The sequence below is a fragment of the Malaclemys terrapin genome, chromosome 21 (assembly GCF_027887155.1).
Source record: "Malaclemys terrapin pileata isolate rMalTer1 chromosome 21, rMalTer1.hap1, whole genome shotgun sequence".
Lineage (NCBI taxonomy): Eukaryota > Metazoa > Chordata > Testudines > Emydidae > Malaclemys > Malaclemys terrapin.
Window position 1 is genome coordinate 9,603 of NC_071525.1, and position 18,860 is coordinate 28,462.

General features: G+C 39.9%; 1 protein-coding gene and 1 non-coding gene across 4 annotated transcripts; both read left to right on the forward strand.

Moving 5' to 3' along the window:
• The first annotated feature begins 1,124 nt into the window (after window positions 1–1,124).
• KHDC4 (KH domain containing 4, pre-mRNA splicing factor) lies at window positions 1,125–18,850 on the forward strand. Of its 3 annotated transcripts, none has more exons than XM_054010625.1 (14): window positions 1,125–1,261; window positions 1,454–1,694; window positions 4,463–4,591; window positions 5,649–5,728; window positions 6,996–7,048; window positions 10,021–10,184; window positions 10,507–10,718; window positions 11,439–11,499; window positions 12,707–12,764; window positions 13,020–13,273; window positions 13,822–13,977; window positions 15,309–15,421; window positions 16,278–16,369; window positions 17,399–18,850. In XM_054010625.1, exons 1-14 carry the CDS (start codon window positions 1,125–1,127, stop codon window positions 17,596–17,598), a joined length of 1,950 nt encoding a protein of 649 aa, XP_053866600.1. In that variant the 3' UTR covers window positions 17,599–18,850. The 3 variants fall into 3 exon arrangements, with proteins under 3 accessions (XP_053866600.1, XP_053866601.1, XP_053866602.1); XM_054010626.1 differs by having other exon boundaries at window positions 1,182–1,261; window positions 4,469–4,591; XM_054010627.1 differs by lacking the exon at window positions 17,399–18,850 and having other exon boundaries at window positions 1,182–1,261; window positions 15,337–15,421.
• LOC128827585 (small Cajal body-specific RNA 4) lies at window positions 10,289–10,416 on the forward strand. The gene has a single exon (XR_008443004.1). It is a non-coding gene; the product is annotated as a small Cajal body-specific RNA 4 (non-coding RNA).
• Window positions 18,851–18,860: the final 10 nt, after the last annotated feature.

The window sequence follows — 18,860 nt, forward strand, 5'->3', positions numbered from 1 at the left end:
AGTCGTGTTTGGTTTCTGGGGGCTGTGATTGCCTTCTGAGGCCTGTGTTTGACATCTGGGTGCTGTGATTACCTTTGGGGAGCAGTGATTGCCTTCGGGGAGCTGTGATTACCTTGTGGGGGCTACGATTGCATTCTGAGAGCTGTGTTTGACTTCTGAGGGCCTCAATTGGCTTCTCGGGGGGGCCGTTGATAGGCTTCTGGGTGTTGGGTTTGCCGTCTGGGGCCATGAGTGCCTTTGAGGTGCTATGATTGTCTTCTGGGGGCCGTGATTGTCTTCTGAGAGCCATGTTTGCCTTCAAGGGTCTGTGACTGCCTTATAGGGCCGGGATTGCCTTTGGGAGGGCCAGGGTTGCCTCCTGGGTGCTGTTTGCCTTCTGGGGGCCGCATCCCTTGTGTTACCGCTTCTTGCTGCAGGCTACTCTAACTAGCAGCCATTGATTAAAGGCAGAAAGGAGGCTGAGGAGAAGAAACAGGCTCAGCATGCGAGGCTGAGGGGCAATAACTCACCACCTCGTACCGCTCTGCAGCAGCTACGTGCGATCTAACCTTCAGAAATATGCCACCCACCTTTTCCGCCCAGGGCTGTGCTACAGAGCCCCTTGATCTCGTCCTGCAGAAATGCTAGCCCCACCCTGGGCTCTCTCTCTCACAGCTCTGCGGAGAACGAGCCACGATCCGCCTCAATCTTCGAAAACAGAGATGCAGATTTGATATTTTAATAATGGAGATATCCCATCTCCTAGAACTGGAAGGGACCTTGAAAGGTCATCGAGTCCAGCCCCCTGCCTTCACTAGCAGGACCAAGTACTGATTTTGCCCCAGATTCCCAAGTGGCCCCCTCAAGGATTGAACTCACAACCCTGGGTTTAGCAGGCCAATGCTCAAACCACTGAGCTATCCCTCCCCCCCATTGCTGCCCTGCCACTTCCTAGTCTTGCCGTGACCAGTGGCCGAAAGTGCCTTCGTAAGCCAAATAACAGAACAGGAACACTGCCGGACCGGATCGGCACGTTACTCAACAACATCCTACTGGGCACAGTGACCGGAAGTTGCCTTGGTACCGCCAGTGACTGGATTCCTGTGGAATGGGACACCGGAAGTCGTTTGAACCATGCGGTCACTATGACAACGGCCGGAAATTACGTCAGTTTTTCGGGGCTGGCGGAAATGACGAAGGGATTGGAGCGGAGGTGGCTGAGCCGGGTCGGAGCCATGTCAGCGGGGAGCACAGGGCAGCGCGATTCTGGGGCCGCTGGCGGGTGAGCCGGGAGCCAGGACTCGAGAGTCTGGTTCTGGTTGGTGGGTCGGGGTTTGGAGTCAGCATGTCAACGCGGGGGTCCGGGCCGAGGACGGTCGCTGCGGCTTGGGGTGGGGGGAGCGGTTGGAGACTTCGGTGGGAAGTGTGAGGGGTGTCGGAGCTGAGATGAAGCTGAGCGTGTTTTGTTTTCCAGGCGCCGCAGTAAGTGGGACCAGCCTGGTCCGTCTCCTGCGCTTTTCATTCTCCCTGGTACGGCCCCACTACCTGGCCGCCCTTTCCAGAGCAGCGGAGATGGCGTCTCCGGTGTGCCGGGCTCCGAGAGCTCTGCGGCCCCCTCAGGGGCTCTGGATGCAGCTGCTGCTGTGGCAGCGAAAATCAATGCGATGCTAATGGCTAAAGGAAAACTGAAACCAACATCGAACACCACAGACAAAGTGAGTGAGTGGCAGGGTAGGGGGTTGTGGCCACCTCTCTTTATGTATGCTATAATATGTGAATATACTTTGCTACCAAAATACCTGGTGTCTAGATTGAGTGGACAGAGTTTTTTTATTGCAGTGCTTGTTCCCCTCAACCCAATTGCCGAGTAAGCACTGAATTAGTTATGGCATGCTTTTTTTTGTTAGTATGTAAATATCTACATTTACTGCAACACCCCCAAAACCCTTACTGAGTAATATGAATACCTATACAATGAATATTAATAGCTACATGCTGAATATAATTATCCCAGCCCCGATTACTGTTTGCAGCATCAGCATATTCTACAAATAATTTTTACCTTGAAGATACTTTTTTTTTTTTTTTTTTTCCCTCAAAAAGCAACAAAGAGTCCTGTGGCACCTTATAGACTAATAGACGTATTAGAGCATAAGCTTTTGTGGGTGAATACCCGCTTTGTCAGATGCAGTAATTGTAGCTACATGTTCCCTTAATCAGCAGTTCACAGGGGAGGGATGAAGGGGCCATGACCCCAAGCTTGTTTATGTAGCTGAGAAAGGAAGGGAGGGGGAGATAACACTGCTTTATACAAAGAGTATCTTTTAGATCCCCACATCCCTTATGCAGCTGTATTAATCCTGAATGAGGAAAAGGGAAGGGAGAGGGGTAGCACTTTATTTATCAAACGAAGAGACCGTGCCTGCCTGTGCCTTCCTCCCTAATACCATGTTAGCAGTTACCCAGGTCTTTACTTAACCCTTACATATCCTAACAAGCTTTGATAAAGCTAGTATGCTAAAAATGTCGGTGTAGCCAAGGCAGTGCGGGTAGCAGCACTGTCTAGCTGTCGGAGTATAATTCCTGTGCCATGTGTGCACTGCCACAACTACGCTGTTATTTTTAGTATGCTAGCTCAATCAAAGCTAGGACGCATGTGTCTACCGGAACTGGAAATTATACCTCCATTAGTAGTGTAGAGGAACCCCCTAGTCAGTAGTAGAGCCACATTTGAAACTCCGATGTTTCTGCCTCCTAGCCTTCTGTTCTAGCCAGTAGACATGTAATGTTTATAAACTTTTATTTAAAAACTGTTGATATTTATGGTACTTTTTACACTGTCATTTCTAGTACCTGCTGATGGTAGAAAGAGCCATCAATTCCACCAAGTTTGCATAATGTAACAGAGCCAGTGCTGTGAAGTTACATTAAAAATTGTAGTCCTTATTTTGTCAGAGTCTTTATTCACTGAGTAAAAATATTGAAATGATGGAAGGTTTATCTAAAACTTGCTTTGAAAATCTGTTTTATGGGCTTATGTAGTAAACATTTCTCTAAGAGTTCCTTGCTCCCAGGAATCTTCAGAATTTTGCTAACTGGTGAAATTGAAACCATTGGTTGATGAGTTTAATCTCCTATGAAACAATCACAGAACCTCATTCTCTGTTGTTTCATGATATGGGCGCCAACATGGGGATCTGAAGTTTTTGGCCTCAGTAGGGTGTTGCACCTCCTGGAAAGAAACATGGGAAGGTATTTTGATTTGAAGCAGTCTTCAAAATCACTGTTGAAGGAGTGCATGAAGTGTGTCCACTCTTTGGATGTTTTTGAGTATTGTAAAGTGTATTGTAACTTCTCATGTTTCCTAATTTACTTTGTTTCTGTAAAAACCAATGAGACCATGTATTTCACTATTAGGTCCCCCCTCAATTGTCTTTTCTCAAGACATAACATACCCAATATTTTTAATCTTTCTTCATGAGTTGTTTTTTCTAAGCCTTTCATCATTTTTGTTGCTTTCCTCTGGATTCCCTCTAGTTTGTCCATATTGTCTTAAGGTGTGGTGCCCAAAACTGGACACAATATGCTCACAGTGCCAAGCGGAGCGTAACAGTTACCTGTGTCCTATGTATGATGCTCCTGTTAATACATCCCAAAACTATATTAGCACCAGATTGTTGGTTTATAATTAATTTGTAATGCATTATAACCCCAAATCCTTTTCTGCAGTACTACTGCCTAGCCAGTTCTTCCCCATTTTCTATTTGTGCAGTTAATTTTTCCATCCTAAATCTAGGAAATTGCACTTGACATTATTGAATTTCATCTAGTTAATTTCAGACCAGTTCTCCAATTTATCAAGATCATTTTGAATTCTAATCCTGTCTTCCAAAGTGATTGTAACCTCCTCCAGCTATACGTCTTTGTGCCTCTATTATCATGATTATTTGTTTTATTATAGCCTCTAAAAACTATAACTGAGATCAGGGCCCCATTTTGTTATGCACTGTACCAACACATAGTAAAGGACAATCCCAGCTTGGAAGAGTTTACAGTTTACACTAAGTGTGAAAGAAAGTATTATCCCCATTTTACACACGGGGAGTTGAGGCAAATAGAAATTGTCTTGTCCAAAGTCTCACAGGAATCCAGTTCCTTAGCCACAAAGACTTTCCTTTCTCAGGTTCTCTGTCTGTAAAATGGGAATACTAATACCCATCTCAGAGAAGTGTTGAGAAGGATTAATCAGTTGGTATTTATACAGGGTGTTTGAAGATGTGAAGAGCTAGGTAAGTAATGAGTACTAGATATAACTAATAACTTTATTTTATTGTTTGTAAAGCAAATGAGTTCAGGGAGTGAAAGGAGATATAGAAAGGCAACATTGTTGTTTGTATTAAAGGACCATTCAGGTCAATTTGTCGTATTATACAGTGAAACTGAGCATTGCCATGTATCAAAGATTTGTAATGGTCTGTTGAAGCTACAGGCCCCAGGGAAAGGTCCAGCTACAAGCAAAAGTAAAGATGACCTTGTAGTAGCAGAAGTGGAAATCAATGATGTGCCCCTCACATGCAGAAACCTGTTGACAAGAGGACAAACTCAGGACGAGGTGTGTAAAGAAGCTGGATCTAATTCTTTGGCTTTCAACTGTTTTTCAAATTTAAAAGGATTAATGTTCATTGATTCAGGGAAGATTCCTAGCAAAAGTGTTTGGGTTGTGGGTAGGGAGAGAGCAGGGGTCTGTAAGCCACATGGGAATTTATAGGCTAGAGTGACTAGATTCTGAATTTGAAACTATGCAATATAATAGTGAAATATGTGACTGCTTGTAAAAATATTCAAAATAATTTACGTAGAATCCATGTTAGAGGTGAACAACTAGATTAGAATGCTTATCTTCTAGGGACTGATCAAATCAATCTTACTTATGATGTTAGAATAGAAATGCCTTCTGTTCCAGATGGTCTTATTTATGTTGGGTATGACTTTGATTACTCACATAGCTGGAACATTTGTAAATGAATTGATTTTCCTGATTTTTTTCCTTCTCTTGCCTATAAAGGCAACACCTCTGCGCAGTCTTTGTAGAAATATAGGAATTGCCATACTGGATCAGACCACTGGTCCATCTATTCTGGACTTCTGGCTATGGCCAGTATCAGATGCTTCAAATAAAAATGTAAGAAACAAAGTGAAATAAATTGCCCCTGAAAGAAGTGTCTTGCTAATGCCCATTAGTGAGAGGTTAGCTTATATCCTGAAGCCAGAGGTTTTGTAGTCTTCTTTTAAGAAACCCCTGTAATTTGGTACCACAAACAAACAAAAGTCCCTTTTTTAGCTTTAAATATGTTCTTTCAATGTAATTTAATGTTGTCTTGTATAATTAAAGGCAAACTGAAGTGTCCAATGTAACTTTTGTGTAGTGTTTATAATCTCTCTATCAGGTAACATCTCTAAAATCAACACTTTATATTGTTCCAGCAAATTTTTCTTAAACAAGTAGGTCTTCTCTGGCTTTTCCACATTAATAAAGGTCCGTGATTACTCTTCTGCTATTTTCCATGTCTTGTCCACAACTCAGCAGCAATTATTTTACAATCATCCTCCAATTCAAGTAGGGCTTTACTCAAAAAAAAAAAATTTTTTTTTTTTTTTAATGTCTATAGATAAGTCGTCTGAGTGGAGCAGCTGTCTCTACTCGAGGGAGGTTCATGACTGTGGAGGAGAAAGCAAAATTAGGACCTGGGTTTGTAGTTCTTTAATTATTTGGCATCATGGTTGGATAGTTATGTGGATATATATAGTTACCCTCAAAGATTCTCTGTTATGTAGCAGGGTAAGTCAGTATTATGGTTATTATGGAGTTTTTTAATAGGCTAATTATCAGGCTGAAACACTGATTGCATGTCTAGCTGTGTTTGTATAGCACCTAGCACTGTGGGATTCTGGGCTATGACTAGGGCTCTTAATCGCTACGGCAGTGCAAATACTAAATAACTATGGTAATAATTGAACTAATATGAAATCAAAACTGCTTTCAGCTGCTCCTGGGAACTTTACTACCTGTGAAGGTTTATCTCTATCGTCAAGTATTTCAATGTGTAGTATTATGAGCATTTCAAGAATAACTTATTTACATTGAGACTAGGAATTCTTGCTTTGAGATTCAAGTGAAGCTTTAAATTAGTAGTTTATCAAAATGCTATTGATGGAATTACAGCATGATGTAAATTTTGAGGTACATTTTCTTTACATAACCAGCTCAAGGATAGGTGCCTTTATGAATGCTACCAGGGTGGAGTTTCCTTTTTCAGCTCTGTAAATGCATATTTAATATTTTGCTACACTATTAAATAGCATGTGTGTGGGAGATGTTATGTGCTTCATTATGGAACTCTGGATTATGGCTTGCATGCTGTTAAGAGTGAAATCCTGGCTCCAAGTCAATGGGAGTTTTGCCAGTAGCTTCAGTAGAGCCAAGATGTCACTCCTAGTGAGGAGCACACTGGTGTGGAGCTTGCCACCACTTGGGCCTGTCACAGTAAAAGTCTGGGAGATGGCAGCAGGCTAATATACGCAAACCAGAAAGTGAAACTGACAAAGCTTGGGCAGTTGAACCAGATGAGTGAAATCCAAAGAATAAATGCAATGTAAATGATGAAAAGTAATTATTTTTCAAGTTCCTGGTTTTAATAATCTAGGGAGTCTTCATTCATTCAAATAAGGAACTTCTGAATTTTTTTGTGAACTATATGCCTTTGCCTATCAAGGGTCATGAAATTAAATGAAAAATACATAGTTAAGAAATACTCAGTTACTTTTATTTACACTTTCTTAGGCTGCTGATCTCTGCTTTGCTGCCATTTCTCTCAGAATTCAGCAGGGATTGTTGTTCTTATATTTATTAAGGAAAAGTACGTAGCATTATCAAAACCATAATGGAATTGGGATGAGTTCATTACTGGATGGTGATGTCAGTGCTTCCATAGACTGTTTTGGTTTTCTTTTAATAGGGATCGGCCTTTGTATCTCCACGTCCAGGGGCAGACACGGGAGCTAGTTGACAGTAAGTAATACATAGTTTTGTGTCTCTGTACTATTGTTTTTTTATTATTTTGATATATATTTTTATTATGAGCTGTAAATCATCTGGGAGAAGGTAACAGTTCATGCACTAATGGTAAATCCCTTGTTGGTTGGAAAGTCAGAAGCATCTTCCAATGCATCCTACAAGTCATCAAACTAAGGCTTTGATGGACCACAAGGTGTGACTTTTTGAGCTCAGGTGCAGCCCCACCATCAAAAGGAATAATCTGCCATCTGTCCCCAGGTGAGACACAGCAAGAACTGGCATGGCGGGGCATAGGTGGAGAGGCCCCCTCTCTGGACATGTATATTCAAATCTAAGGATACATGCCTACATTTAAACCGCTGCAGCGGCACAGCTTCAATACTGTAACTGTGCCACTGTAGTGCTTCAGTGTAGATGCTGCCTATGCCGACGGGAGGGGTTGTCCCATTGGTGAAAGGTAATCCACCTCCCTGAGAGGCTTAGCTAGGTTGATAGAAGAATTTTCCCATCAACCTAGCACTGTCTACACCGGGGGTTAGGTCAGCATAGCTACATCTCTGAGGTGTGGATTTTTCACACCCCTGAGACACATAGCTATGCCAGTGTAAACTCTCAGTGTATACTAGCCCTCAGTGGTGTTGTTACAAAAGGTGAGTTTTGAATTAGAGAGGCTAGATTGCATAGCCCACCAAGACCAATGTAAAAAAAACAAAGGAATAAGTGAAATTGTTCAACTTCCCATCTGCTCTTCTTGTCAGTTCACCCTCCCAGTTTACCTCCTTTACACTACTTGCAGCCCTCATATGCCCAACCTTTCCTGTAATGTACAGATTTGTCAATGCATGCAGATTTCAATTATGTAATTTCTACGTACAGATATTTTAAAATAATTGCTAGTATAGATCACCCAACTGCATAGATTATCCTAAACATTACTGGGGGGGGGAAACGCATCTTATTACCACTTGCAGTCTGACACAGGGACCCCAGTTCTGGCCAGAATACCTGTTGGGTCCCCATGTTGGGAATTCTGTTGACACAGGGATAGCATAGGTCACCACATCCTATTCTCCTTTGCAAGCCCCATCATAAAATGGAATGTTGGAATATTGCTGGATCATTTTGTGGTTAGGATATTTTGGGCTGAGGAGCAGCTTCATAGGTAGCTGTGGGGGTAACAGCTGTAGCTTAGAACAGCAGCTGTGGGCCATGCCAGTCCCTGAACCAGGCCTGAATTCAGCAGTTGCAAAGGTGGGGTAAAGCGACCTTTGCTCCTCTGTTTGTTGGATTGCACCTTGGCAATATCTGGCTCCATATCAACCATATTTATTTGTTCTATGTTTATGCATTAATGACTAATAAAGAGATAGTGTGGCTTGCATTTACATTGTGATTCTGTACATTGTTTTTATTTATCATTGTAAATGAGTTATGGCGGTATTTTGCATCTGGAACCATAGACTCCTTTAACATGAGCTTTCAGTATTTTTACATTTTAATTTCAAGTATTTTGATTTTGCTCACTTTGAAATTCTGAATTAGTATTCTGTCTCCAAGCATATTGATAGCAAAATTCCACCCAGAATCTAGGATGCACAAATGAGCTGGAACCAGAGCTATTAAGTTCTAATGTTTTTTACCAGAATGTAATGTTCACATGGCTCCCCAATATAAACAGGTCTTTTACTTTAGCCTATTTTGAGAAACAAAAACTAGATTGAAAAATAGGAAACTAGTTTTAAAAAATCGTAAAGGTTGAGAATTTACAAGTAAAAGACTTTCACTGTGGAGTAATGGGTAGTGGTAAGGAGGAGGCCCATGGACTCTTCATACTAGAGACTGGAAAGTGATGCTGTGGAACTTTTTTTTTTTAAACTGTTTTTAGGATTTCTAATCAATGGGTGGTATGCTTCCTGTTTTGTTTCTCACGAATGATGGTGATGATCCCTGAGAGCATTTGTAATTTTACTTGTTTAAGTGTTAAATTAATAATTGACTAAAGTCAGTTGGGAATGGTTAACTTAATGGAGAAAGAATATTTGTTTGAATCCCAGGAACAATGTGATCTTAAGCTCAGTGTGAAAGGTACTCGTGTTCATGATGAGAAAACAGCACTAAAAATGCCTGTGTTTTTTTTTTAAATATCTATAATCCGATCTTTTAGATAATGAAAATTAAGAAAATAGTTCTCTCCTGGGGGAAGTCACTTCCCCAAGTTTCGTCTGGTGAAAAATTGCTAGCAAAAAAACAAAAAAACAAAACCCTAACATTTATAATGGAAATAAGGGCAAACATCTATCTAGTAATAGTATCAGTAAGAGTGATTCTCTTCTGTTAAGGATTAAACGAAATCAGTAAAATCCTCAAGATGACTTAGTTTTCAGTAGTCTAAATGTATGTGGAGTAGTGGGAACATGATTTAAATGATATTTAATATAACAAATAAATAATGTGAGGATGTGGTAAATTAAGTGATCCAGGAGTAGAATTGCAGTACAGTGACTGTGTAGACAAAAAATGTTTTTTTATCAGTTGCCTTAGTTTGCTTTTGGTCAGGTATCTTGGCCACATGTCCTTTTAGCACTCCAAAGTTAGCATGTGTATAATACTAGTATAAATGTAGAGTATTTTTTTTTCCTGTGTAAACTGACTGGAATACCAGGGCTGTATTTTGTTTAGCACCTTGTCACTTTAAGGGTTGGAACTCAGCTGAAGAGGTCAGAATGAAACCGATCCAGGGAATGGGGTATGATTGCAGCAGTTTATTGCTCCTGGAAGACTTTCCACCACTGGGCTGTTAAAATCAGGCAAGCCAGTAATGCAGATATTGTTTACAGCAAGAGCAGATTTCTGGTTTGGGTAGTCCAATCAAAGGAAAGGATTTAAAGTATGAAGAACCCGAAGATCTAGTCATTTGGTAGCATGCTTTTCCTGAAATTAAAGTTGTATTATGTTATACCCAACAGGAGCTGTAAACCGAATTAAAGAAATAATTACTAATGGAGTAGTGAAAGCTGCCACTGGTTCCAGTCCAACTTTCAATGGAGCTACAGTTACTGTTTATCACCAGCCTGCTCCCATTGCCCAACTGTCTCCCGCTGTTGGCCAGAAGCCTCCATTCCAGTCAGGGGTATGTAATGCATACCTGTGATTCTTATGGTATTTTTATGCTCATATTGTAAGATTTATCCATTTATAAATTTGTCTTTTTAAACTTTTTTATTCACTGTGATAACTGGAGGACTAACAAAGTAGAGTCCGTAAAGTGGGGCTCTGCTGATACCATCCTCCTATAGGAAGGGGACGGAGAGAGCAGTCCTACTTACAGAAGAGCAGAGGACTTACTGTACCATCCAACATTTAAACTTATAGAAGTCAGAATAAATAACCTTTGAAAATGAGTTGTAAACTTTATACATGGAATGATTAGCTGTCTACTGTTATGTTTGCAGATGCATTATGTTCAGGACAAATTATTTGTTGGTCTGGAACATGCTGTACCTACATTTAATGTGAAGGAAAAGGTGGAAGGGCCAGGCTGCTCCTACTTACAACACATTCAAATTGAGACTGGTGCCAAGGTTTTCCTACGTGGGAAGGGCTCAGGCTGCATAGAGCCAGCTTCAGGCAGAGAAGCCTTTGAACCTATGTACATCTACATAAGGTATGGGTAATTTTAAGAAGCCGTGCAATGTAGTTATTCTGAATGTAATTTCAGGTTATGCTGAAAGCATAGAAATATCTTCATCTGACAGCTGAGTACGCTTGAATGAAAGTCTCTAATGTAGCAACTGCTTTTCTTAAGAAGTAAAATTGCATGCAGTTTAATCTTAACTTACTGCTTTGCACAAGAACATGGTACAATGTAGTTCTGGTTGGATTTGTTTAGAAAGAGATGTTATGCCCCTGTTTAAATCTTTCATAAAACACTACTATATCTATAGACTCTAAGCACCTTCAAATTGTTATTGAGAGGAGAAGATTGGGTTACCGGAAGAATTTAGTATTTTCCTTTTAATGTTGACTGCCAGTGTCTTATAAGTGGTAGAATTTAAAAGGAAAACGCAATGTCCTTCTTCCAATCAGGTTACTGACCTCTGTAGTACTTCTTGCAGCAGCTGAGCCTCTTTGAACTTTAATTTTAAAAGGAAGTGGGGGCACATTTACTTTCTAAATGACAGTAAAAGTTCAGAGGTCTAGATGTGCTGTTGAGCAGACAAGCAGTTGATCACCTATGTGAAGGGATAGGGAAAAGGCCTGGTGCTACGCTACCAATGGAGGAAGTAAAGAGGAGGAAGCACCCAAGTCTAGTCATAAAATTCAGCCATAAAAAAGCAAGACCACTAATGCACTTTTTTCAAGTTCCTGACTCTTGTTTTTTCAGTCATCCAAAACCAGAAGGTCTGGCAGCTGCCAAAAAGCTGTGTGAGAATTTATTACAAACTGTAAGTGACTTTTCATGGCAGCTTATTCACATACATATGAGATTTTAGAGTCCCTTTTAGCTCTGCTATGCCTCAGTGTTGTAACTGCTTTTATTATGCTCTCAGCAAAACTTTTCATAAGCTTTGACATGCTGGTGGTATGTCTCAAGGAAACAACTGGCTTTGAGCAGAGGTGTGTGCAAGAGGGGGCAAATGGGCACGGGTCCTCTCAGTAATCGGCGGGGGATGCAGAACTCTTCCTGCTCCTGGGCTGCGGCAGGGAGAGCGCGAGAGCTCCACTCTCCCCATAGCAGCCCCAGGAGAGTGGGACTCCTTCCGCCCCAGGGATGCAGCGGGGAGAGCGGAACTTCTCTAGCCCAGGGCTCTCCCTGCCACAACCCCAGGGCTGAAGGAGTTCTCTCTTCCCGCTGCAGCCCCTGGGGAGAAGAGCACTCTCACTTTTCCCCACTGCAACCCAGGAACAGGAGGAGTTCTGCGGAGGAGTTTGCTTCCTCACCCCTGCTGGAGGAGTTCTGCGTCCCCCACCAGTGCCCTTCCCAAAAGCAGTAAAATTTACATTTCTGCACATACCCTTGGGAGGGATATTAAATTACTTTCAGAACACACTTGCATTAAGGAACCTCTTAAGCAGCAGCAGAAAACTTAAATTAATCAGGGTGCATACCATCTACAGAGACCCTACTGTTTCTCATGGTGGTTGCGCCATCTTACTATACTTTCTTGAGAGTTTCAGGAGACGCAATGTATTGCAACATAACATTGTCCAATGCCAATTCATGTTTTGCTCATATTCAGATGTATGTAGAATCCACTTCTTAGCTCTTTCTCTGTTATGGTGTTAGGATAGAGTGCATAAAAACAGCTCAATCTGGTGTGCCAAATTCTTCCTTGTACTATCAGTGCTCAAATATGGGCTCCTCGTGGCCTTTTGGACATTCTAAAGTGAACTTCTAAGGATAAAAATACTTCAGAATGTCATATCTAACCTTTAATGACTCCAACAATACATCTCTGATAGAAATCTGTCATGCTCACATGCCATACAAGTGACTTAGCTTTGCCCTTTTCCTTTTGCTTGGATTATTATCATTATTATCGTTACTGTGCTTTTGGTAGAACCTAGAATCAGGGCGAAATATTCTTTGCCCCAAAGAGCTAGTCTGACATGGTATACATTTATTTGCTAATCTATTAATGTCTTTTGAAGGTTCATGCTGAATACTCCCGATTTGTGAATCAAATAACCACTGCAGTACCTTTAGCAGGTATGTGTTAATATCTTTGAAGTTTGCAAGTTACATTGTTTCTATGAGCAATATTTACACTTACATATATATCAGTCAGATGGTATTGGGCAACAGTCTTATTTTTCCCTGTTAATTCTGAAAGTCTTCCCCTCATTTATCTTCAACGAACAACAGCTGACCTTCTTTACCTTTCCTCATAAATTAAATGGATTTTTTTTAGATTCTGTAGCTGACTTAGAAGTAATTGTTTTTATTTTTTTTCTCCCCCACCAGGTTTCACACAACCTGCTGCTATAAATAGTATACCTCCTCAGCCATCATACTATCCATCCAATGGCTACCAATCCGGTTACCCTGTTGTTCCTCCTCCTCAGCAGCCAGTTCAACCACCTTATGGAGTACCAGGCATAGTACCACCTGCAGTGCCACTGGCACCTGGAGTGTTAACAGCATTACCCACAGGAGTACCACCTGTGCCCACCCAGTATCCAATTTCACAAGTACAACCTCCAGCTAGCACCGGCCAGGTAGGGAAAGGGATGCGTAACTTGGCCTAAAGTTCTTGGGTAACAAGTTTCTGCCTCTAACAGAAAAATCTTTATAGTAGCTCTAAGACTCAAGATGACGACTTCTTCAGGATATGCTTGTATAAAATACTTCTGCTATTTTGTTGGGTCTCTTCGAGTCAAGTACTGCTACAATCACCTAAGAGATGACAACTCCATTCATAGCATGTATCCATTAGGCAGAAATTTCTTGAATTCCCGTTATCTTTCTTAATGTTGGAAATAATTTTAATTACCACAGGCATTGTCATAAACTGCACTACACTTACACTGGTAGAGCAGGTTTGAATAGCTATCACTTTAAGATAGCATTCCACAACTTTGCTACTTAGTGGGCCTTTAAACTAAATACAATTTTTAAATTATCTGACTTTTTAGTACTTATAAGGAGAAATTAGTGAAGTGTATTTTATTCCTTTGTGTAAACTTTAATCAGTTTAAACCATTATCTTTGTTAGCATGTAAGAATCTGATAGTATACGATCTTTTTAATTTTTTGTGGTCACTAGAGTCCGCTGAGTGGGCCTTTTCTTCCTGCTGCCCCAGTAAAAACAACCTTGCCGACTGCTACACTGCCACAAGTCCAACCGCAGCCTCAGGGCCAAAAGAGGCGCTTCACTGAGGAGCTACCAGATGAGAGAGAGTCAGGACTGCTGGGATACCAGGTGCAATAAAATAAGCAATTTTAGTACCTGCCTCCAGTTCCCTTCCCTACAAAGAGACTTTGCTGTAAATTGGTCATTCTTAATGTAGTTTGAGTTGTTTCATGACTGTCATCTAAGACCTTTAGGAGATGCTAGTGAATTATTAAATAGAATTTTAAATGTAATCATGAGTGGTGAAGATGAGACTTCACACTTCTGTTCTTTGGAACAGATGCACCATTTGCATCTAGTGTCTCCCATTTCTTTCAGACAAAAATTAAATAATTCTTTCCCTTTCACTGTCTTCCATAATGAAAAGCAATTGTTGCTTTTGTTGTGAGAAAAAGTATATTGATTGCTTCCAGAATCTTCTATTCAGGTTTTTAGCAGTTTTAGTAGTTAGGAGGATTACAGTAAGACTAGACTTAATTTTTGTTTGTTTGTGATAGCATGAGGCATAAAGTCATGATAAAAATCTTACTCCATACAAACAGCCATATTTAATTTAATAAAAATGTAATATAACTTACCACTGTTCCTCAGACACTTCCATGTGTAAGGGAAATTTCCACCATGGAAAAGTGCCTTCTCATGCCTGAAGTATTTTCCTGAGTCCAAATTGCCCCTGGTAAAATTTAACCAAACTTGCATTTAAAAGGCTGTTTTGGCAGAAAACATTTAAAAAATTACGCGGGATCAGAATCTCAAATGGCAGATATGCTTGCTCCCACAAATGTATGTGAGGTGAAAATTGGTGCTTCAAATAGCATTTTGTTTTAGCCTATGAAGGAAGATAGTTGTCCGACTGCTTAATGGCTATACAATCAAGCACGGTGGGGAAGATGAGCTAGATGATGTGTAAGGTCTCTTCTACCTCAGCACTTGGTCCCAGATTTTTAAAAGTATTTAGGCATTGCGGTGCTCAGTGTTGTAACGTCTAACCGGTTCAAGAGCCTACATTTAATTTTCAAAAGGGATTAAAGCACTTTAAGAGTCTGAATACCTTTAAAAATCTGGGCTTTAGACACTGGTTACAGTAGACACTGGTTACAGATGCAATACAAAATGCTTTGTGACAATTCATAGATGTTTATATACATAAGTTATCTTGTTCAGGATACTGTAGGGAAAAGCATTTTGAATAACTACATTAGAGAACAGTAGATATTTCCTGATCTCTTATGTAAATTGCAATCACAAAAATATTAGACCTAGAAAATTGGAAATATTAAACCCAGTCTGTAGTTTGCAATATACTCCGAAAGGTTGGTCTTCCTGACATTTTCATTAAGGAGATGTAGCTTATATCATAGTTGTAGATTTGCTAATGCCATGTGTTTTTCTGCTCATAGCATGGACCCATTCATATGACTAATTTAGGTACAGGCTTCTCCAGTCAGAGTGAAATCGATGGGGCAGGATCGAAGCCAGCAAGTTCCTCGGGAAAGGAGAGAGAGAGGGACAGGTAAATGTTGTGTTTAACTAAAGTACGAAAGGATTACAGTCATATGTTAATCCTAAAGAAAAGCTGAACTTCTAAATCAGTGTTTCTCAACTGGTGGGCTGTGACCCACACAGGGGTCACAAAAGCCAATCACAAGGGTTGTGAGGCACTGAACATTTTCTTACTATCTAAAGATGGTTTTTGGTTCCCACTCCCTGCACACCCTTACCTTCAAGGTTAAGTATTCTCTGTCAACATCTTGAAACACTTACAAATTATGTAGGCTTCTCAATGAGATGTTTAGTAAATGTGAGGGCATTGCAATATTTTTTTTTTTTTTTTTTTTTTTTACTTCAAAAAAGGAATTGCCAATTCAAAGAGGTTGAGAAATAATGTTCTAGGTCTTATTTGAGGTCATGAAAAAATACATCTGGGATATTGGTAAAGTTTTAAAAACTCTCAAATCTGCTTTAGGACTAAGTGAATAACTTTCTTAGGTATTTTGAAATATAAGTGATCAGATTATCAAATTATTTGGAAACTTAATCATGATGAGCTATCCATGAGATGGCCCATCTACTTAGTTTGTTGTTGTGCTTGATGGGGAAAATATCATGCAAGCAGGATGTTTCCTTTAAAATCATAAGACAATGTTAATCTGTTTCCGGCAGATCTTTAGCAAGATATTAGAATTCACTCCAATCCCATGTTGTATAATTTTACACCCTCTCTCTCTCTCTCTCTCCTCTTTAAACCCCTCTTAATGCAATACTTTATATTGCTTAATTATCGAATAATTAAATTAATCAATTAGGTCAATAATTATTTAAAAATTATTAAATTATTTAATAATTAAAGAATACTTTTATTAAAATAGGCAGTTGATGCCTCCACCAGCTTTTCCAGTGACCGGCATGAAAACAGAATCCGAAGAAAGAAATGGATCGGGGTCCTTATTGGGCAACCATGGTGAGCACAATGGACAAAACAAATTCATATGCAAAAGCAAGCTTGACTTGCAAGGCACTGATATAATGTTGACTTTGGCAAATACTGAAAAGCCCAATCAATTCTGGGCTGTCCTTGGGATTGCAACTCTAAGTGAGAGGATGGGCGTGTTCCACTGGCTTTAAACCCATGCATTTCTTACATAGATTTGAACTGTCAACACATGAGATATCTAGTTTCTGAGAGCTAAGGTAAATATTTGAGTGTTAGAAAAACCTTGGGAACTGTGATATGTTTAACTGCTATTTTGAAAGAAAGGAAGGCCTCTTTTTTTTGTTTTGTTTTTTATTTTGATGATCAGCCCAGGCGCAGCTCATAAGAATTGCTCTGTAACACCGGTATATCACATAGTTTTACATTACCATCAGGCTCAAATTGTATAGCTCTGTATATTAAACCAGTCACTAACATAAGTCATGTGTCTAGTAGACAGTCTCCTGAAGTGGTCCACAACTAACAGAAATCCTTAGTGGATTCCATCTTTTCATAGGATTCTGTAGCATCAAATATTTGCTACTTTAGAGAACATTTTAAATCCTTGTACTTGTAAATGCCCTGAAAGTTGCACATTTCCTTGTATCAAAGAGCTTCAGACACAGTATATTAGTTTAACCTCAGTTTTTCTCCAGTATTGATGCCAGAGTTTGCCATTGTATTAGACTTCTTATGATTAAATTTGGACTTTTCTTTACATATTTATCTCTTAACGGTGAAATTGCAGTCACTTAAACTCACTTGCTAACTTTACCTTTTTTTTGTGTTTCTTTTTTTCTTTCTCTGCTCTCTTACATGGTTCTGATGGATCACATGTGCCGTTGCTGGTGCTGTTTCGTGTGACATCCGACCTTGGGTGACCATTGACCCTGTGACCTCAAAATGGTGTCCAACTAACAATTTATAATTAACGTCTTTTTTTATTAATTAACTTGTTTGGGGTATTTTTATCTTTTTCTTCCTTCTTTGGGGGGGGAGATGTTTTTTTTCCTCTAGATCATCCAGCTAAGAAGATGAAAACTGCTGAAAAGGGGTTTGGATTGGTGTCTTATACTGGAGATTCATCAGATGAAGAAGAGGAACATGGTGGCCATAAAAATGCAAGTACTTTTTCACAGGGATGGAGTTTGGGATATCAGTATCCTTCCTCACAACAACGAGCTAAACAACAGATGCCATTTTGGATGGCACCATAGAAGCTATAGAACAGTTTTTGTACCCTCAGTTACACCTTTTTTCTCTAGCAATAATGCATGTATATTACAAAATGAACTTTGCAAATGTACATTGTTCTTACCTTTGCAGAAGCTGCTAAAGGTGCACTATTCCCTTTTGAAAGGGGTTCTATAATATTTTTACAATCCATATTTCTGCAGTGAATTTGTCATCTATGAAAAGTTATTTGAAATCACAAACTCAGTGCAGCATGGACTTTTTATACAATGAGGGAAAGTGCTCACAGAACAAGAACAGGGAGGTATGTCGCTCCCCCCGCATTTTCCATGTGCCCTGGATAGCTTCAGAAATGGAGAAAGCCAGCCAGGCTGACTTAAATACAGATTTTGTGTGTTTATTTTAAGTAATTTTCCTTTTGTCAACTTGTGTTTGAGTCAGTGGTGACAACAGATGTCCTCAATGTTTGGACTTTCACTGGAGAAAGGAAAATCTATGCATTACACAATTTTTAAGATCATGTTTCCTTAAATTCCTAATTTTATTTACTTCAAGCAGTTCCCATGTGTGTTTCTCTCCCCCCCTCCCTTTAATTCCAAAATGCAATTTCAGTAACCCAAAATAACTTTTGATTCTAGTCAAATTTCTTGGAGTGTGTGGGGGAAATTTAGGTTTTCCACATAATTTTCTATTTTGGATGGATTTGGCTTGCTACTAATACTTGGACATACTTGGTATATCAGTGGTATGTACACTCTAACCACCTTCAGCTGGTCCATGTGATACTACTTGTCATGTTGTTGTCAGTCTGTCGTTAATTTCTGAGTCTGATTCCACCAGTTTTGTTTTATGACTGTTTAACAAAGAAATATAGCATCCTGGTTTGTGTATCTCCAAAGACCTGATTGCAAGCACTGCTATTACACTGAAGCACAGAAGCGGAACCTCTGAATAAATTGTGGATTGTTTACAGTGACTGGAACTGCAAAGGGGCCTTTCTTATCATGGCAAGCTGTTGCCAAAAGATTACTCTTTTGTATTGATAACATTGATGTGTGAATCCACTAATGTGTGGTGGGACACAATGTAAATGGAGGTGCGGGTCTGCATTTGAAACATGAGTAATAGTTTGAAGTATTGTAATAAGTGTAACTTTTACACATTTTGACTACCTTGCAGGCTGGCTGGCTTTGTATAAACTTATTCTCTGGTTTCCTACATGTTGTAAATAATTATAGAAACATAATTTCCTTATAAATAAATGTACAAATATTCCTTTTGCTTC